The sequence below is a fragment of the Argentina silus genome (assembly GCF_951799395.1).
Source record: "Argentina silus genome assembly, chromosome: 12".
Lineage (NCBI taxonomy): Eukaryota > Metazoa > Chordata > Actinopteri > Argentiniformes > Argentinidae > Argentina > Argentina silus.
In genome coordinates, this window is record NC_139666.1 from 4034903 (window position 1) to 4057001 (window position 22099).

Sequence of the window (22099 nt, forward strand, 5' to 3'; positions counted from 1 at the left end):
TAACGGGATAAGAAATGGATTAACATTATATCATGAACCATAGTCAACACACAAAAAAAATGATAGAAAGAATTAGCGACACATATCGTGTAGCATGTCTTTAGTCGTTAGGGTGAGAGAGGATGCTAAGGTGATGTCAGAGACAGCTTGGTTCCCCTCAGTCAGACGCCCAGACGAACATTCTGCTTGTTTCTGAGACGTGGGGATAGAGATCTCTCCCGGCCAGACAAACGCTGGTCAAGACCAAATGGAAGCTAGTCAGTGGTTTCTTATCTGGCCCTTGCACCTGTTCAATGACATGCTTGGCCACGCACACACACGCACACACTCACTCACTCACTCACTCACTCACTCACTCACTCACTCACTCACTCACTCACTCACTCACTCACTCACACTAAAATAAACAAACAAGTCTTCCTCTATCTCTCTCTCTCTCTCTCTCTCTCTCTCTCTCTCTGTCTCTCTCTCTCTCTCTCTGTCTCTCTCTCTCTCTCTCTCTCTCTCTCCCTAATTGTAGGCAGCCCTGTCGGTAATATAGGACTTCTACTTTACAGCAGGGGGTTTAAGAGGTCCTTTTAACCAGTGGTAGCCCACCCCCCCTCTTCTCTCTCTCTCTCTCTCACACACACACACACACACACACACACACTCGGCATTGGACCCGCTTTTACGGCAGCAGGTGTCACCGTTGGAATACTTCTCTGAAATTTGACCTGTTGAATATTGCAAAATTGTAAATATACCTCTTGATAATTGTCTCTCTCACCCTCTTTCTTTCTTTCTTCATCCCCCTCTTTGTAGTGTATCCGTGGGAGGAAGGCGACTCTGGAGGAGCTCCAGACGGTCCACTCAGAGGCCCACGTCCTACTGTACGGCACCAACCCACTCCGACAGAAACTAGACAGTAGGTCTCACTGTCTAGTTCTTACCTCCTAGTCCCTACATCCTAGTCCCTACCTCCTAGTCCCAACCTCATGGTCCCTACCTTCTAGTCGCTACTTTCTAGTCCTTACCTCCAAGTCCCTACCTCATGGTCCCTACATCCTAGATGCTACCTCCTAGTCCATAACCTCCTAGTCCCAAACTTCTAGTCCCTAACCTCCTACCTCCTAGTCCCAAACGTCTAGTCCCAACCTTCTAGTCCCTAACCTCCTACCTTCTAGTCATGCCTTTAGACATAAGAGGATTACATCGATAAGCTTATACGGCGATCGCTTCATCTCATCCTCGGATGGATGGATGGATGGAAGGTTGGATGGAAGGTAGGAAGGAAGGAAGGAGGGAAGAAATACAGCCCTATCGCTTCCACCTCTCCGGTTCCCTCAGATCTACAGGTGGCGTTGGCTCAGAGCCAGACTCTGTCAGGGGCTGAAAGCTCTCAGACCTCATCTTAGGTTTCCCCCCCGGGGGGCACGTATAAGAGGCACGTTTACACAGTCATTTAGCAGACCCCCGCTATCCTGAGAGACACGGAGGGGGGTCGCACACTCAGCACGGTGTAGCGGAGGTGGTTCAGAGCCACTCCCCCCCCCCCCGGGATGTTTGAACAGCGTGGCGCTGGATCGCATGATCAAAACCTCCGACCAGCGTAGATACACGTCAAAATACACCAAAAAAATACCTACTAAAACGCTGAATTCACTGAGGAATGTCCTTAGGATGGGCTCTCGCTTTTGTGTTTAACAACGATGTCGTTGGCGATCAAAGATGGTTCCTCTATCGTTAGTAAATACAAGTTGACAGCGTGGCGCAGCGCCACTCTTCCATTCTCTGGGGAGAACCCTGGACTCCCCTGACATCAGTAGCCTTACCTGAGACCCTGGCCTGGACATAGGCGTTAGATCCCCCAGACAATGCCTAGGCTTTAGCTTAGCGGGCTATGGCACAGATCTTCCAATGCGGTTGAAACCCTGGTGGGTCACAGCAAGGTGGAGAGACATGTCTTGACCGTTAGTGAAAGTTGCCGTCAAGGAGTGAGGTTGTATGAGACAAATTAGCGTTAACTTTTGTTTAGTTGTTTTTAAGGCAGAATGTGATTGGAGAGAGACCACAATGAAGCCATGCTCTGTAATACTCACTTCTCTGGGAGGTCAAAGGTCAAGCACCCGCTCTACCTGTGTGTCCAGGAGGGTCCTAGAGGTCACCTGTAACATCCCTCTTTTTCTTTTTTCTCTCTCTCTCTCTCTCTCTCTCTCTCTCCTTCGCCCTTTCTTTCTGTTTTGCTCTCTCTTCTGTCTTTCTTTCTTTCTTTCTTTCTTTCTTTCTTTCTCCTTTTCTCTCAGGTTCGGTGACACCAATGTTCGTGAGACTGCCTTGTGGAGGGGTGGGGGTAAGTCACTACTCTTCTCTCTCTCTCTCTGTCTAAATAATGGTGCTGTTTGTTCTCTCGCTACCACACACACGCACACACACACACACACACACACACACACACACAACCACCCCTTGAGCTCCAGAGGCAACAAAAACTATTGCTCTGCTTTCCATGGAGTGGGTAATTGTGTCCAGATGTTTTCTATAAACAAGCTGTGTGCTATGGGGAGGGGGGGGGAGTACTTGTGTGTGTTCGTTAGTATATGGGTGTGTTTGGCTGATTGAGGATACCTGTTTGTGTGTGTGTTTGCATTTGTGATTGTTGTGTGTCTCGGATGTGTGTTTTTCACCTTTGTTAGTGTGTTGTGAAAGTGACGGTAGAGGGTGAAAACAACCGGTGTGTGTGTGTGTGTGTGTGTGTGTTCATGTAAGTACTGTATGTGAGTCCAGGTGTGTCAGATCCGTGTGTTTGTGGGGGGCTGATGAAGACCAGTCCATCAACCCCGTCCCTCCTCCTCCCCCTGTCTCTCTCTCTCTCTCTAACCCTTCCCCCCCTCCCTCCTCCAACTCTCTCTGGGGGTAGCTGTGTTCTGTGGCAGTGGCTGGCTGCTGGTGGGAACCAGAAGGGTCTCTGCTCTCTTTAATGCTAAATGGGGCTAAATTGTTGTCTTCCTGCAAGTTTCTCCATACCCAGAGCCCCCCACCTTCCCCTCCCTCCCTCCCTCTGGTCTGCTGGTGAAATTACCCTGTCAGGCTGAAGAGAACCACCACTCCTTCATTCCAACACGCTCCCTCTCCCCCCCCCCACCCACCCCTCCCCTACCATTTACCCCTTTAGTCTCTGGTCCCTTTCACTCTCCTCTCCCGTTTTCATCCCCCTCTCCACCTCTCTTTTACTTACTTCAATGTCTATTGTCCCTAAGTCTCGGTAAGTTGTTTTGCGTCCATCCGTTCTTCAGACTTGGCTCTTTCCCCACCCCCTTCACCGCGAGTGCTTACATGATAGCCCCCCCCCCCAACCCCCCACCACACACCCCCCCGAAAAAAAAGAAAACTAGATCTCTCTCTCCCTTACTTTTGGTCACTCCTCCACCCATTCACTCACTCTCTCTGGCTAATTCGTAAGTCCTTCTTGGCGAGAGTTGAAAAGACAAGAGAGTTTTTGATTTATTTATATATTTTGGGGTATTTATTTATATATTTATATATGTCACTGCACTGGAGAGTTGATGCCACAGGGATGCCAAGCGCAGGGACGGCTGGAGTCAATGTATGCTGAGTGGGAGACCCCCAGGGATCCCTCAACCCCCCCTACAAGTGCCCCAACAGGTCTCCACACACACACACTCTCTTCTCCCTCTTTCGATTTTTCCAGTTTCTGATTGTGTGTGTGTGTGTGTGTGTGTGTGTGTGTGTGTGTGTAAAATGTGTGTGTGGATGTGAAAGCGGTGTATGCTGATGCGTGTTCTCCAAGTAATGCAGTGTGTGTGTGTGTGTGTGTGGTGGCCCCTGTGTGCTGTGATTGGGGCTGCGGGGCAGGCGTGTGTCAGCATAATCAGGCCTGACTGATGAATGGCTGGCCTCTGTCTCTGACCATGTAAGGAACACACACACACACACACACACACACCGTGCACTTTCTCTCCCCCTCCCCCATCATGCTTTAACTCTTCACTCCCTCACTATCCACCCATAGTCCTCCTCTATCTCCCCCATCTCTCCATTGCCCCCTTTCTCAATCCCTCGCTCCCGCCCCCCCATCCCCTTACCTACCTCCACCCTCCCCCTCTCTTCTGCCTCTCCCCTCTCATCCCCCTCACCCCCCCCCCCCAATGTCCTGCATCTCCCTCCAGTTTTTCTCTCCTCAGGGTTTATATTTGCTCTCCATGTCTCTGAATAAATGCCCCCCCCCCCCCGCCCGCGTGTGTGAGTGCGTTTGCGTGTGTGTGTGTGTGCGTGCGTCTGCGTGTGTTTTGTGCCAGTAGACAACACACATTGTATTTTGGATTGACTTGGTTTATGCGTGCGTGTGTGTGTGTGCGTGTGTGTGTGTGTGTGTGTGTGTGTGCGTGTGTGTGTGTGTTTTGTGCCAGTAGACCAGGCGTGCTTGTGCATGTCGTACCTAGCGCTCCTGTCCACAGATCCATTCTGTGAGGTGGTTCAGTGGTGTCTACCAGCGGTTCTCTCCCCTCATTGGCTTAGCACTCCACTCTCCTTTCTCCTCTGTCTGTAGTTGCAATACGACAAAAGGGGTTTTTCACGTGGTGAATACACTGTGTGTGTGTGTGTGTGTGTGTGTGTGTGTGTGTGTGTGTGTGTGTGGGGTGACTATACTGTAAAGGTAAAGGCAAAGACAGCGTCATGATTTTGACTGTTTAATGTTGTCCTATGGTCTTCTTAGTTTAATGTTGTCCTATGGTCCTCTTAGTTTAATGTTGTCCTATGGTCCTCTTAGTTTAATGTTGTCCTATGGTCCACATGCTATATTGATTTATGGGAGATGTTTTTGTGTGTGTGTGTGTGTGTGTGCGTGTGTGTGCGTGTGTGTGTGTGTGTGTGTGTGTGTGTGTGTGTGTTCACAGGTAGACAGTGACACCATATGGAATGAGGTCCACTCGTCCAGCGCCGCTCGTCTGGCTGTGGGTTCTGTGGTGGAGTTGGTCTTCAAAGTGGCGTCTGGAGAGCTCAAGGTTAGTATGATCACCTTCATCATCATCATCATCATCATCCTAATTAGCCATGCAGAATGCATCAGAGATTATTTTGCTATGTGACCAGTGGTTATTTACTTGTAACATTGTGTGGTAACAGAGCGAGCTAGCGGATGCTAATACAGTTAGCCTTATTAGTCACGCGCAGTGAAACACACTCTCACACACTGCAGTCCTTCAGCCTGCCTAGCTAACGGGCGCTAATGCTCCCGTCTCAGGTGAACAAGTGACGGGGTGAGCAGTGATAATTCAGCCATCATTAGGAGTGCGCTAAGCTAAGCCAGCCCCATTCCTTGTGAATGAGACATGGTGCTAATTGATTTACCCTCGTTACAACATCCCTCCCCTCGAATGGCTAATCATTTAACCTAGCAAGTGACATTTATGCTTCTCGTCTCAGGTGAGTGAGTGTCAGAGCCAGGCAGTTGATCGTTAGGCCTTATTAGCTGCCAGCGCTAACGACGTCGGCCTGCCGTGAACAGGAGAGGACGCTAGCGGAGGCTAATTCATTCCCCTTTCCGCCGCCTCGTTAGACTCAGGCACCCGTGACACCTCCAGACTGGGAGAGGAATGTTTCTCTCCCCCTCCTCTCCAGGCTCTCATTAGCACCTCTCAGACAGACACCCCCCGCCCCGCCTGCCAGCCTCCCTGCCCCGTCTGCTAGCCTCCCTGCGTCTGTGGCAGCGCCCCCGCCCAGCGTTTGAACCCAGCGGGGCGGCCCCGCAGCGCGCTCACCGCTAACGCTAACAGTCCCCTTCGAGTGGCTGGGCTTTTAGGAGCCGCGCACACCACAGACACCTGCCCTAGCACAGGGCCCTGGCGGCTGGAGATTAACGACGTTCAGAGCTGTTAGCACACCACGCTAACGGGTTGGTTCAGTTTCTCATTCATTTGCTCATCTATTTAGCGTCGTTCTGTCTGTAATTCTTTCTTTCAACGCCACTCTTAAAGAATAATGACGTCCATGAAAATATGTGCACACTCCTCTGGGTTCACAAGGAGTCACCCGCCTGTAGCTTAACTTCATCTACACACACACACACACAGGCACGCAAAATGAAGCCCCCGAAGGAGAAACCAATCTTAACTTCACCTACACTGGCCGTGGCAACATTCCACATGCATCGTCAAGTTTTTAAAATAGAACCCCGCGGAATCCCGTTTTAATCTCTTGAAATCACACACACCAACACACACACACACCACACACACACCACACACACACACACTCACACTCACACTCACACACATATCTCTTTGAAAAGGCTCCGCTGCCCATCGTCAGTGTGGGTCCGAGTCCCTTTCTTTCCCCCCTCACTAGAATAATATCCTCTTGGCGAGGCGGAGAGGTAATCTGCAGCAGCTGCCTCAACATCATTAAAATGGGCGTCCCCACACACACACACACACACACACTCTGGTCCCCTCACGTCCCCTCGTAGCACAGCACAGGGCGGGAGTCCCCCAGGTCTCCACATTAACACACCATCCCCGTAGCTCCCAGCTGACCGCCCATCCGCCGTGGGTGTGTGTGTGAGTGTGTGTGTGTCTGTGAGTGATTGAGTGTGCGAGCGTGTGTGTGTGCGTGTGTGTGTGTATGTGTCTGTGAGTGATTGAGTGTGCGTGCGTGTGTGTGTGTGTGTGGTGTGTGAGACATCTGCAGTGTCTGACCCTCCGCCCTGTCAATGGCAAAACAATTAGGCGTGAGCCATGAGGGGATTTAAGGTCATGGAGGGAGGGAACTGAATCAGCATGGAGAGAGAGAGAGAGGGAAGGAGAGAGGGAAGGAGAGAGGGAAGGAGAGAGGGAGAGGGAGAGGGAAGGAGAGAGGGAGAGGGAGAGGGAAGGAGAGAGGGAGAGGGAAGGAGAGAGGGAGAGGGAGAGGGAAGGAGAGAGGGAGAGGGAAGGAGAGAGGGAGAGGGAGAGAGGGAAGGAGAGAGGGAGAGGGAAGGAGAGAGGGAGAGAGAGAGGGAGAGGGAGAGAGAGAGGGAAGGAGAGAGGGAGAGGGAGAGGGAAGGAGAGAGGGAAGGAGAGAGGGAGAGAGAGAGGGAAGGAGAGAGGGAGAGGGAGAGGGAAGGAGAGAGGGAAGGAGAGAGGGAGAGGGAAGGAGAGAGGGAGAGGGAGAGAGAGAGGGAAGGAGAGAGGGAGAGGGAAGGAGAAAGGGAGAGGGAAGGAGAGAGTGAGTGGGTGACTTTGTTTGTGCACTCTTGTAAATGTTATCTTTTTGTACATGTCTGTGTGTAATCCTGTAAAGTGAATAGGAGACATTGTTCATTTCCTGATCTTCCTGATCTACGGTCGATGTCAAAATACTGTATGTGTGTTGATGACAGTGTGGATATGGGTAACCTGACTGCAGCTTCTCTGATTGGCAGAATGGTTTCGCTGTGGTCCGGCCCCCCGGACACCACGCAGAGGAGAGCACACCCATGTAAGCCCCGCCCCCTTTCATTTGCCTGCCTTTCCATTGCCTCAGGTCTGGCGACTCACATACCCGCCTTCTCACACCACTTGAGCTGGTCAGTGTCACCTAGCAGAGAGGTTTCAGGAAGATGTCCATTCACGAATGAAGCACACTGAGTGGAATTCGGGCGGGGAGGGTCCGTCCCAAATCGAGTTATGCGTTGTTTTGTGTGGCAAACGACAGCTGACACTCACTAATTGTTGCTCTCACTCATCTCACTCTCTCTCTCTCTGTCTCTCTCTCTCTCTGTCTCTCTCTGTCTCTCTCTCTCTCTGTCTCTCTCTCTCTCTCTGTCTCTCTATCTCTCTCTGTCTCTCTCTGTGTCTCTCTGTCTCTCTCTCTGTCTCACTCATCTCACTCTCTCTGTCTCTCTCTGTCTCTCTCTGTCTCTCTCTCTCTCTCTCTGTCTCTCTCTCTCTCTCTCTCTCTCTGTCTCTCTCTGTCTTTCTCTGTCTTTCTCTGTCTCTCTCTGTCTCACTCATGTCTCTCTCTCTCTCTCTCTCTCTCTGTCTCTCTCTGTCTCTCTCTCTGTCTCTCTCTGTTACTCCGTCTCAGGGGATTCTGTTACTTCAACTCGGTAGCCATCGCGGCCAAGCTCCTGCAGCAGAGGCTCAGCGTCAGTAAGATCCTGATCGTGGACTGGGTGAGTTGACCCTCCCAGCGGAGTCTGTCGTTGTGCTGGCTGCTACAGCAGACAAAATGGTGCTGGTTCCTGTACAGGTCCGAGTGTGCGTAGGGCGAATCATTTCATTGTAGAATAGGTCATCGCATCACCCGTCCGTGCGAACAGATACGACGTGAAAGAAGTCAAATCTGAATCTTTCGCATTGGTACGACGATTGCGTTATCGGTTGTCACACAGGAAGTGACATTGCGCTCAACTGTCAACCTGTTCTAACAGGAAATGGGTGTTATGAAGATAGCAGGATGTTGAGACAGACACATTCGGTCACCGCTTTAGCCCATAAACTCTGAACACAGAGAGGCTCAAGTATGTAGGTCAGACATTGTCCCATTTCTCCAGAGAGTGTGTTTGTAAAGTTTTAAGAGGCATGAAGGTCGCGGGCCCCGTCCAGGAAGAGTGGCGGCGGCATGGCTGGACCTCTGCTGGGGTCGTTACAGTCCGACCCAAAGCCTTTGAAGCGCTTTTCATTTCCTTCTGTCTGTCACCGGGCGACTTCTAAAGCCAGTCCTGTCATCCAGGGGGAGAGGGACAGTGTGCAAGAAGGTCACTCGGTTAAAAAAAAAAAATGAACCTTTTTTTTTTGTTTGTTTTGTATGAGAGAGTGTCTCGACACAGAAGCGACTCACTTTTTCATATTTGTTTTGAGTATGTTGGAAGTCCTGTTAAAGTTATTTTGTCCCCCGAGAAAATGTGGCATCCCAATTTGATGTCGTAATCCACATGAGTCACTCTCATCTAAACCAGAGGATATATAATGGAGTTTGAATAATATTTCAAAATGACATAAATGACACAGAATCTGTAGTGTCCATTTTGGCTGAGGACCATTAACCTTGTGCATCTATAGCAGCTGGTTCTGGGTAGATTGTTCCATTTAGCGGTTTAGAGTAGGATTGGGTTGTGGTGAGCTGACCCTGGATCAGTTGTTGTGGGCAGCAAGCAACCAGTCTCTACCTTGCTCTTTCTCCGCCTCTTTCAGGACGTTCACCATGGCAACGGCACTCAGCAGGCATTCTATAGTGACCCCAACATTCTGTACCTGTCTCTCCATCGCTATGACGACGGCAACTTCTTTCCCGGAAGCGGAGCGCCTGACGAGGTGAGGCAAAGTAGTGTGTGTCTGTGTGTGTGTTCATAGTGGCATGTGTGTGTTCATAGTGGCATGTGTGTGTTCGTAGTGGAGTGCGTGTGTGTTTGTAGTGGCGTGTGTGTGTGTTCGTAGTGGCATGTGTATGTGTGTGTTCGGCTTGTCTTCTGAAATGTTCACTTTGGTTTGGCTGTCTAGAATTCAAAGATATGAATGCATCTGTCTCAGGGGGAAATAACCATAAACAAATGAAACAACTGGCTACCGCTCACCCCATTCAACATTGACTATAGTATCTAATCCATTAAATTGGATTTGAATGGACTCCAGCAGAGAGCACAATGTTGCTGTCATTCAAAGTCAAATTGGCAACATTGGCAACAGTAAATAATGTCTGCTTCTCCCTTGGTAGCGGCTGTTCTACTGTTTTATCTGACTGCAGTGTAATTGTTCCATTTCCAGATACATGTTTCTTAATGATGGGATCATTGGCATAGCTGACTGCCAGCTCAGTGTATTGCTTGTTCATGCACGCGCGTCTTTGTATGTGTCTGCGTGTGCGTGTGTGTGTGTGTGTGTGTGTGTGTGTGTGTGTGTGCGCGCGCATGCATGCATGCATGTGTACGCACATGTCTGTGTGCGTGTGTACGCACATGTTTGTGTGTGCGTGTGTACGCACATGTTTGTGTTTGCGTGTGTGTATTTGCATTTGTCTGGCAGCCACTGTCTGATCTTTGACAGGTAAATGGCAGGAATTCCAGCAGCCTTTGCCAAGACACGGCTTCTATTCTACAGAACTTCAGTAGACAGTTATAATGTGGTCCATCTACAGAGGAGTTGTCCCTCCGTATTAGACATATTAGACATATTAGACATTATAGACATCTGCTTCAGATGTTCTCATGTCTTTGTGTATGTCAAGTGTGATTTAGCATACAAAAGTATGTCTGTGCTGAGTGAGTGAAATACATCTGTTTGTGTATTTACTTTTGTGTGTGTGTGTGTGTCTGTGTGTGTCTGTGTGTGTGTGCACGTGCGTGTGCGTGTGTCCCACCAACCCATCTTGCCTGTGGTGTTGTGCTCCAGGTGGGCAGTGGAGCGGGCATGGGCTTCAATGTGAACATGGCCTTCACTGGAGGACTGGAGCCCCCCATGGGAGATGTGGACTACCTGGCTGCATTCAGGTAAGACACTGGAGCATAGACAGAGACAGAGACAGAGAGAGAGACAGAGAGAGAGAGAGAGAATTATGAGTGAGTGAAGAGTGTGACAGTGAATGAATGAAGGCTCCCATTTGCTTCTGTTAAAAACGGGAAGGTCAAAAGCCAGGTGCAGAGAGAAAACGTGAGTGAGGAGACTGAGAGAGAGGGAGATTGAGGAGGAGACGACAACAGAGAGTGGGTGAAAGGGGAGAGAAAATGGTGGGGGGGGGGGGGGGGGGATAGGGGAGGGAGAGAGAGGAGGAGAAGAGAAAAAGGAGGATAGGCGAGGGAGGGAGAGAGAGAAGCCTGTTAAGTGTAGGATTTACAGCTTTGCTTGGCCGCTTGGTGTGTAGGGAGCTTGGGGACCTCTTGGCTTCGGAGAGAGGGGTGTATTTCAGCAAGCTGAGGGTCTCGGAGCACAGCTCTTGACCTGACAGATCACAGCTCTGGGACCGTACATACAAGCAGCCAGGCCACAAACCTACACACTGCCATTAAAAGGATATTTCACTCAAATCACATCATTCATCGGTTTCCTGCTTTGAAAGTAATTGTGAGTTGATGCTGTGAGTTTACTTGTGAAATAGTCTCAAAATAGATATATTTTGGTGTTATAGATGTTGTTGTTTTTTTTATTCTTGCACACCGGAATAACTGTTAAATGCAAAATAAAACTATGTTTTAAGTGACACATAAGATTTTATTGCCAGAAAAGACAGGAAATTCAATTGATCCCCAGAAATGTATATCCTGTGCACTGACATGGTTTTCCAGCACACTCAGCTTTGACTCCTGCTACCGTACAGTACAGTTTGTTGGTCTGGTAAACATCATACACTCACCTCTGGGCAGGTTGTTTAGGATTCACACCTTCTCTCAAACAGCCAAATACTTATTATTAGAAGACCTTATTATGGGCTGCTTTTAGAAGAATAGCCTAGGTTTGCATTTGGATATAGGCCTAGGTTACATGTCCTACATTCTAATGGTAACATTACCATCTTTGTTGCAAACAAAGTAAAGATAATAACACAAGTTAACACAACACTGGATTGGCTATACACAGCAGCAATGTAATATGAAGCTTGAATATCAATTGAATTTCCTGTCTTTTTTGGCTACACAATCTTATATGTCACTTAAAATGTAGGTTTTATGCATTTAATTTCCAGTTTTTTGGGGGGAACTGGAAGGTCTTATTAGGTTTTATTCTAATTCAGAATTAACAATAATGGCAGCCTGGATGATTTGCGTGAAGAGTAGTTGTTTCAATTTGAAAAAGGAGAAATTATTGTCAGGCCAGAGAAATTCAAAATGATGTCCTTGGTTAAACCTTAACTTAGAACAAATGATGTCTTCATGGACACTTCATAAAATAATGTCAGACATGGAATAGGTGTGGCAGTGTGTCCCTGAAATTGCATATAAATTAACTCATAGCGATATAATGTTTCTCAGTTGATGATTGATTGTTGTGTGCATTTCAGCAGCAGGCTATGTGGACACAGCACGCTCACAAAGTAAAGAACACAGTTTGTGTCATTAATTTTCCGCTCTGGCACCGCAAGTTCACGTTGAACGTATTTCACATGATTGAAATGAGAGCTTTCGTGAATAAATGTTTCACGCCGTGTGCAATGACGAGAATAAATCTGAGAAGGGCGTAGAGAAAATGGGAGCAGTTGCAGGTGGGGCTAGAACGAGGAACAGCAGGGGAGAGTATAGCAGATCAGCCCTTCTACTGTTATGATGTGGTCCATCTACAGAGGAGTTGTCCCTCCGTGTTAGGGTTAGGGTTAGGGTCACGTATTGAACTTGTAGTCACTTCAGTTCACTGTTACCACATTGTCTAGTGGCCTCTCATTGTAAACAAACATGGATTTTCTTTAGTTATTTGTCCACAAAACTGTTTTAATGAAAACGCCTGAATGGATATTTATGATATTTGGCCTATATTTAGGCTGTCACAAATCGAGTAGATGTGCCAAACGGGTTTGAGAAATATTCAGTAACGGCGGAGAAATTATGATAGGCAGAAAAGCCTTTTTCAATGCAAAGTGCAAGTAGTCTTATATAGTGAGACATGTGGCCGGTTGTCTGTGGTGTTTCAGTTTGGGAATAGACAAATGTGTATGTCGAAGCCAAGAAAAACATGGTACTATGAATCCAGATCTTTTTGTTCTCAAACAAATCTTTAGAACACACAAACACACCAGTTTTTTTTTCATGGTACAGACTTGAGATGGCCACATAGCTTGCCTTATAAACATTGATTGATTTTATGCAATAACCATTCACATTTTAGCTGTGGTAATGTTACATTTTCGTCCAAAGCCAGGTACTGAGAGAAGTGTAAGAGCAGGTCATGTTTTATGATGTGGGAATCACATTTCATGCGGTAAGCTCTCATCCAAGAAGAGTGGAACTCTGAATAATTCTTCTTTTCACAGAGCTTTGGAGGCTGGTTATATACGGCTGAGAAGCGGTGAAACATTAAGTATTATGTGTTGTAATACATGGCCGAGGCTGCCTCTGTGGCCCGCTCTTTTATCTGCCTACGAGGCTGATGCCAGGGCTGAACTCCATTAGGAACGCTGTCTGGGGCTATTTATAACACACACACTCACACACACACACACACAGGGACACACACACACGTACCCGGGCGCACCACAGACATACATTCATGCATACGTCCGTCCGTACACACAGGCGTAAACACACACAGACAGACATGTGGCGGGGCGCAGGGGCCGGTTGGTGACGGCCCACTTTGAAGAAGAGGCCATCTGGCCAGCTGCTCTGACTGCCTGTGCAGGTACAGAGAGATCAAACCACCGGCCAGCCGCCTGCTGCAGGCTGCCTGCACGCAACCCAGGATCCACACCTAATGTTCCCCAGACAGACAGACAGACAGACAGAGACAGACACAGACAGGCAGGCAGGCAGGCAGGCAGACAGACACACAGACACAGACACAGACACAGACACAGACAGACAGACAGACAGGCAGGCAGACGCACAGGCAGGCAGACAGAGCTCCATGCTGCTCCTCCCCCCACGCTGGCCCAATGACAGCCACGCCAACTGCATTCAGGCATATTAATATGTTTTATCTATGGCATGTACAGCATGTCATATTTATGCATGGTGATACACATGGCAGTGTACAGGAGTTCCAGATTTCCGATTGCGTATGCTAACTTGGCAGTATGGAATTGCTCATTATAATGTCAGGAAAGCCCCTTTGAAAGCATATTGAATCTGAACAGACTCCTCCATCAGAGAGAAATGTTTGGCAGACCAAAAACTGTTGTGGGCCCACTGTGTTGTTGTCGGAGGAGACGTCTCGACTCCAGCAGTGGAGTCCCTGCGCCAATGACCCGTCACACGATAGGGATCAAGGGTCACAACCTTGGAAAGATCCTAAATGGACCCCTAGCCCCAACCTGTAGGTACTTCATGTCGATCTGGAAGCTATGGTCTGGTATAAGTCGCTTGTCCCTCTGGCTGCATACCTGCCAGCATCGATGTGTGAAAAAGCTGGAGGTTTGCTCTGCATGCAGCAGATCATAGCACAGATACAGTATGGATCGTTACCATTTCGGCAAAGTGTCGAAATAAGGTGTCGTTTTTTTTTTTGGCCGTCCCTGTCCCTGAAGTCCTCAGAACGTATGTTAGGACTGAGGCGCGGGTGCTCACGTTCCGTGAGCGGGTCAACAGTTACCGGCTGTTCAGAGGTCCCGACCCGTCTCCGGACCGGCCCGTTATTTTCTGACATGTCCCTGAAACCTTCCGTCGTCACTTGTGTTGGTGTGCAAGGGGCTACGTGGCGTTTTCCATCTAAACACAGCCGCTGGCAATGGAACACCCACGGCCAGCAGATAAAGTACCGTTTCACCGTGTGAAAAAAACAGAACTATTTGTATACCTTGTTATTCACAAACACAAAAACATGTCTGTCAAGTTGACCAGTAAAATATGTCAATCCTTTATGACCCTGAACCGGTGAACCCGTCTTTTGTCCGTCATCTCTCACTGCCGACCCCCCCCGCCCCCCCCCCCCCCCCATAGGGGGATGCGTGCCTCACCTACTCATTTCACCACAGTTAGTGCCCCCCCCCCCCCCCCCCCCATAGGGGGATGCGTGCCTCACCTACTCATTTCACCACAGTTAGTGCCCCCCCCCCCCCCCCCCCCCCCTGTAGGGGATGCCAGTGCCACGTTGCATTTGCAGGGGATCAAGGCTGAGCCCCAGAAAGAAGGGAGAAAAAAGATAAGAAAATTGGCCCTAATGAAAACCAGAAGCCCCGTCTCTCTCTCTCTCTCTCTCTCCCTCTCCCTCTCTCTCTCACCATGAACTTGGAAACAGAGAGGAGAATTGAGCTTAATTCAAACCAGCTCTCCGCAACGCCAGATGACAAGGCTTTGAAGTGTCTGTGTGTGCGTGTGTGTGTGCGTGCGCCTGTGTGTGTGTTTGTGTGTGTGTGTGTGCGTGTATGTGTATATTTGTACATGTTCGTGTGTGTGTCTTTAACTCAGTCCCTTCCCCTGCTCTCCTATGCTTTTTTGTGAGTGGTCGGAGAAGCCTTTGAGAGAGCCTGACATGTAGGCATGGCTAGAGTTAACCCCTTGTTGCCTGGTTTGGGAGGTGCTACAGCATCCGGGGGGGGGGGGGTCTATTTCTCCCCCTAACAGGGCTTGGCACCCCTTCCGCCGGGAGGATTAGGCAGGGCGGTGAGGATGGATCTCTTTTTGGATGCCGGTCCTACTTTCCAGCTCTCGCAATTTGTCTCAGTCCGTCGTAGGACTAATCTGTACACGGGCTATTGCTAATTAGCACTTGTAAAATGTCACTCGAGTGTGTCCACTGATGCCAGAGCGTCATCCTCCTATTGGCTACACTTGTTTCCTGTTGAAAACACAGTACACACACGCACACACACACACACACACACACACACACACTTTAGAGTCTGCTCTGGCCCTTGGAGTTAAAGGTGAGTTTAGAGCAAGGGATTAGAGGGAGGAGTGGAGGATGGAGAGAGTCCCGGGAGAGGGACGTCTCCCTGGCTCGTGTCAACACCACTGAGCGAACAGTTGCCTCCGTTAATGTGTGTGTGTGTGTGTGTGTGTGTGAGAGACAGTCCGTGCATTTGTGTGTGTGTGCCTGCAGGTGTGTGTGAGACAGCCTGTGCATTTGTGTGTCTGTATGCCTGTGCGTGTGCGCCTGCGCCTGTGCGTGTGCGTGTGCGCCTGCGCCTGTGCGTGTGCATGAACATCTGGCCCCTCTAGCATCGCTACGTTCCCTCCCTTCTCCAAAAAGACTATTTTTCAAGCTACGCTCTTCAACTCTGACTCCACGTCCCACAGCTTGAGCCCTCGATAGCCCCTTAGCCCCTTAGCCCCAGCACTAGCACTTCAGCGTTAGCCTCGTTGGCTCTGCCGCACGGCTAAGAAGTGCTACTAGAAATGAATTGCATGTAAGCAATGAATAAAGGCAACGTTAAGGTCAACATTTTCAGACATTTCTCCATCATTTTCCATGTTGAACACTTGGTGGTCTACGGGAAAGAGACCTGGTATACACCTGAAGGGCCCATACGTGAGTCAAAGTCCCCCTTGACCCCAAGTCTATCCACAAAGACTCGTCAGGCCCCCTGAACGAGCTCCTCTTCGTCTGCTGCACCACAACTAAACCTCATCTCATCCTCTTTCATTCTCTCTCTCTCTCTCTCCCTCTCTCTCTCTCTCTCTCTCTCTCTCTCTCTCGAACTGAAACAACACCAGTCGACTGGGGGGGAGAGAGGGCAAGAAAACACAGCAGACGGACGAGCGATGCGCCGCGTTTCATTTCGGGGAGACAGAAAAGGCAATAGCTACAGGAATTCCCCCGGCCCGAGATCAGAGGAGAGAGATAATGAACCGGTCGTAGAAAGACTCCCGAAGCCGCCTTCATGGGAAGGTTGACCTGTGTTAGGGTGGGAGGGGAGGGGGGGGATTACGGTGGGCTTGGGGAACGTTTATAGGTGGGGCACATTACAGTGGTCACACTGGTGGTCGTCACTATTGGGGCCGTTGTGGAGAGGGCGGAAGTGTGTGTGTGTGTGTGTGTGTGATATGCGTGTGATTTGGAGATTACACTCTGGGTCAGGGGGATTAGGGTTAGGCTCGACTGTCTTCTGGGAAAGAGGTGTTTAACCCTGAAGCTTAGCAGGTCCCTCCAAGCACGCTCTCACTCACTCAATCTGGCTGCCTTCATCATACCAGCCTTTCTCACTGCAGACAGGCGCACACACACACACACACACACACACACACACACACACACACACACACACACACACACACACATGCATGCACGCACACACACACATTTACACAATCTTACTCAATAAAACATACATTCTCTCTTTGACACACGCACACACACAAATACCTGTCTTTCTATGAGAGCTCTACAAGCCCATGCTCATCACACCACTGAGAGAACAGCCACAAATCCACACCCTCCCCATTTAAGACCCACCCTCCAACATTTAACACCGTTAATAAGGTCGTACTGCTTGCCAGGTAGGATTCTTGAAATCCACATCCACTCTCTCCCACCCACTTTGACATAAACATATCTAAGTTTCAACAAATCCATCATCCACCCACCTCAGCAACGGCACACGAACAGCAGGAACCAGCTGACGGAGACACAGGCGGTGGAGTTGTTGGATCCTACCCACACCAGCCCCCGGACGTCCCGTAAGCTAAGGGCCCAACTATGCCAACGCCATTATGGCACCGCAACGCCAAGCACAGCTTAACAACTCACGGTGATCTATGAGGCGTGCTGGACAGCAGGCCAAGCAGCACGTCTGTGAAGCGAGGCTCGCGTGAAGCAGCGTAGTTTTTACGCTTCGACTCTATTGTCCTCCCAGCGAGAGCGTTAGGTGCAGAGGAACAAGCACCTCATATCAAATATAAATTCTCAGATAATCTCAGTCATACTAAAAAACTAAGTAGGAAACTTGCAAAAATCACCCTGGATACACTGAAAGGTTCGGTATCGCATTTTAGGCTTGTATTAAAAAAAAGATAAACAGTGTTGACGCAATAATATAATATAATATAATGATTTTAATTGCAGATTAGTTGTTGATGTTTCAAGAATATAACCCTAACCCGTTATGAAGTGTAGCCAAAAGTGGTGTGTAATTCTCCCGCCACCATGGTAACCTTCACGGTCAAGGCCCCCCCTCTCCAGCCACGCGGCTGCCCACATGAAGTGCCTGTGGCCTGCTCTCTTTGGTGTGGGGTCCTTTATGTGCCTAATATGTGCGCGTGTGCATGTGCATGTGTGCGTGAGAGAAAGAGGGAGAGACCCATTTTGAAAACTGAACAAATATGACTTTCTACAGTGAGCGCTCATTTTCCTTGGAATGTCTTCAGAACACTCCCCATTCACTGTTCCACCTATTGTATGTTGGCACAAAGTGTGTGTAGATTGGAGCAGACGCACCTAGAGGTGACACAAAAACACTCTGCACCTGGCTTTTGACCTTCCTGTTGTTTTTTTAGCAGAAGCAAATGGGAGCCTTCATTCATTCACTGTCACACTCTTCTCTCACTCATTCACTTTCTCACTCTCTCTCTCTCACTCTTTCTCTCTCTCTCTCTCTCTCTCTCTCTCTCTCTCTCTCTGACGCTGGCCTCTGAGCTCTGTGCCAGAGGCATGCTGACACACTCAGTGACGCACACTCGCTGTGTATCTCAGCTGTCTGAGGTACCGAACCTCCTAAAAATACCAGCTCTCTCTCTCCTGGAGCTGGGGGGGGCAGCCCTAGACAGCTGTGTGTATGTGTGTGTGTGTGTGTGTGTGGGGGGGGGGGCGTGGTTTGCCCACCCAAGGCCTATAATTTGGCGGCGAGAGCAGGACGGAAAGAGCTAGGAGCTAGGGCACGCCGCCCGCCCGCACCCAGGAGGCAAGCGCCATGTTCCTGAGGTCAGCAAAGTAGAGGGTTCCAACATGCACCCCCGTCACACTCACCGCACCAAAACACTGATACCCAAATACTCCCGGACCCAAAGTACACAGCGTGCTGCAAGCCTACAAGCCTACAGCTGCCCCGGGAGCCGGGCTGGTCATGAGGGGAGGAGTACGGTTGTAGTACGACCAGCCCCAGGGCTAGAGGGCTAATGTCTCGTCACAGGCTCTGAACACACACACACACACACACACACACGTAGCTTGGCACTGTGTTACACACACACACACACACACACGTAGCTTGGCACTGTGTTACACACACACACACACACACACACACACACATGTAGCTTGGCACTGTGTTACACACACACACACACACACACACACACACACACACACACACACACACGTAGCTTGGCACTGTGTTACACACACAGGTGATTCAAAGAAAGCCTTACCACAGCATCTCAGTTCGTGCACACCAAGGGAAACTTGAACCACAACCACAACTTGAGTCACCCTGTCCACGGGAGTCTCTTTCTTCCATTCTCTCTCCGACTGCTCCCCCGGCATCTAACCACGGTTCTTTCCCTCTCTTATACTGGGTGGTTCGGGGTTGCGATGGCTGGGTTGGGACCCTGTGTTTGAAGCATCAGACATGTGGGTTTGTTATTTGGTATAGTGTCTCCCAAATGACTAGGTTTTGTTTTAATTCGGTGTGTACATGGTGATTTGCCATCAATGTGCTTTGTTTACTATAAACAAGTAACTCAGTACTAATCCTGACCTCACGGTGGTGTCAGCTGAATGGACTCCTTCACTCATTTTTTGGACATTGCATTTTGTCATTGGCACCTCAACTGGTGTGTCAGATTTGTATTTTGTATTTGTTTACCTTTATTTTCCCCCAAAAAAACGATTTAGCTGATTTTCATCCTCATCAGACTAAAACAGATATAACAGTTTACCTCACTGGATAAAGTGATACGAGAGAGAGAGAGAAGAGAGAGATGGTTTATGTGTTTCAGTGCTGTAAGCTATTTTGTGATTGTGCATACATACCCCCGAACCACAGAATGAGCTTGCCTGATGCTGTATAGCATGTCTTTGAGACACACACATACACACACACACACACACACACACAATAACAAAGCACTCTAAGGCTGCTGGTGTGTCAATGATGGGAACTTCAGGGTTCTGTGGTTTGTGGTTTATTTGCTTGGTCAGCATGTTATCCTATGCTGAGCAGCCTCAGTCAGCTCAGTCGTATCAGACATAGTGATGATTTCTAAGTGTATTTTGAGAACTTGCTGTGTGGCTGCTTCCAGATGGAAATAAAAGCTGAACTGGGTGAAAACGGGTCGATGTATCGATCTTTAAGGCGGATGTATACATTCTGTGTCTGCTGTGGTCCGCGCTGAAGGGATTGGGCAACAGCGGACCTCATTCTTGTTGTTGTGGCTGGAGTCACGTCATAGATTTGTGCAGATGTCCGCAGAAGGTATACATGCAAACCCCTCTGTGGATTGAAATCTGCGACCTCTGTGAAAAGCTGTGCGGAATTCAATGCGGAAGGTTATAAATCAGCCTTCAGAGTCAACAGAGGTGATGATGTTACTGACTGCTCAATATTTTTCTCTCCCTCCTTCTCTCACAGGACGGTGGTGATGCCCATTGCCAATGAGTTTGCCCCTGATGTGGTGCTGGTGTCGTCAGGCTTCGATGCAGTGGAGGGCCACGCCTCGCCTCTGGGAGGGTACACACTGACGGCCAAATGTAAGGGTGCCCACTGGCACTGCCAGTTCTAATATCCACCACTCCCTCTCTGGTGGGGAGCTGTTACTACGCCCTCCTCATTTTGTCTGAAAGTTAAGAGTTAGAAAAGTGTATTTATTTGTGTCACTCCTTAATGAGATATTATATAGCAATATTAACATGATCATACAGTATCATATGCCAACCTCATCCAACCTGTGAAACGAAATTCTGTTTGAATCACAATACATTTAATCTAACTGATATAGAACATTTCTGAAGGACATTAGATTTGATTTATTTTCTATCTATTGAAGCGTAACATTTTGTTGCCTGGGGGGGACAGTGCACATAAATCAACTTTCGAGTTAGCCATCAATGTAAATGTACGTTTTCTTCACCCGTAGTCCCCGGATGTGATAATATTAGTGGTCTTAAATATGATGTACATATGAAGTTTATCGTAACTCTTTCGATAGATTGATGTCATAAGCACCAAGACAAATTTCTTTGGCCGCCCCTCCTCCTCTCCATCCCCGCACCTCCACAACAGTCCCCGCGACTCTATTCGTGGCCCGCATTCCTCTGCCTATCAGTCCGATAGCTGTTTCCAGATCTAAAAATCTCCCGTCGGACAGATCCTATCTCCCCAACAGAAAGGCTGCATTGATGAAAGTGTTTAAGCCCATGCTAAGTGGCAGAGGAAAGCAAGTTGAGCAGATAAACAGTGGTTATGGCTATAAAGGGAGGGGGGAGGGGGGGTCACTTAACCACACTTTATACCAGAATATCTGTCTTTAGTCAAGCAACAGCTGTTAACAAGCAATAGGCATTTTTTGAAAGTGGTGCCAGTGCGTGCCAGGGCTTACGAGCGGCCAGCTTGCGAACATGCCCGTTTGAGTTTCCACAGCAGGGCTTTCCAGCCCCGCCCTATGCCAGTTTGTTTACTTCCTGCAGTTCGTAAGACCAGTTTGTGTAAATTCTGGTTTGTTTACATTCTGCAGTTCATGAGGTGGCAAACTATGTTTTCAGACACCAGCATCGTGTCAAACCCTCCGGTTTCTTGACAGGATCTGTTAACATAACATGGGATACAACATAACATAAGCGTTTTTGTGACAGTTGTATTTGTAAAAGCGTTATTCAAATCAGTTAGATTGTGTAGTTGCAGTGCATGTTAACTTGGATTATGCTCGCCCACCAAGTTCGCTAGCCAAAGGATGGTAAGAATGTCCCGCCCTCGCTCTAAATCTCTCCGCTAGCCCCGTTTGGCCTCATAAGGACCATGGGGGGTAGAGGAGGCTAATAGCCTGAGGCTAACACCGAATAGGCCTGGAGTAAGCCCTGTTGAAGCCCGGGAGTCTGTGGAAAAGCAGTTGGCCTCGTCAAGGACTGGCACGCACGGTGTAAGCCCTTCTGTGGAAAGCCGGCTAATGAAACGTAAGCTAGCCTGCTACCTAGCCAGCTCTGAAGTTGAGAATATTATCCCCTTCCATGCTCTGGAACTATATGCATAACATTGGCATGAACAATCAAACAGTATGACTTTTTCAAATCCATTTCAGTTTGTTAGCTACAGTACCTAATGGCTATAAGGGAACCACACTTTAAACAGCTCTCTGGCTTTTAAAGCCACTGTGGTTGACTAGCAGGCATGTGGACCATTCCTTCACATGAAACAGAGTTGAAATCAGATTCCTGTAGCTGGGTTGAGCTGAGAAGGCCCCAATAGCCAGTGGTAGAGGCTGTTACGAAAGCCACCACTTAAAAGGGCCAATGTAGAGCCACGTTGTGCTACTGCTACCATTTCTTTCCACACTTAAACAGGAACTCCAATGGCAAATCCAGCACCTTTTCAGTTTGAAAAAGACAAAAATAGGAGTGGTATGTGGAGC

The 22099-nt window shown here is 48.8% G+C and overlaps 1 protein-coding gene across 1 annotated transcript in view; it reads left to right on the forward strand.

The window, feature by feature from the left end:
* hdac4 (histone deacetylase 4) overlaps positions 1 to 22099 on the forward strand; it is a 112490-nt gene that overhangs the window by 73740 nt on the left and 16651 nt on the right. Inside the window, 8 exon segments of the mRNA XM_083682066.1 lie at positions 805 to 907; positions 2286 to 2332; positions 4899 to 5006; positions 7403 to 7458; positions 8047 to 8134; positions 9156 to 9275; positions 10350 to 10447; positions 20107 to 20225. Of these exon segments, the coding sequence (XP_083538192.1) occupies positions 805 to 907; positions 2286 to 2332; positions 4899 to 5006; positions 7403 to 7458; positions 8047 to 8134; positions 9156 to 9275; positions 10350 to 10447; positions 20107 to 20225 (739 nt within the window).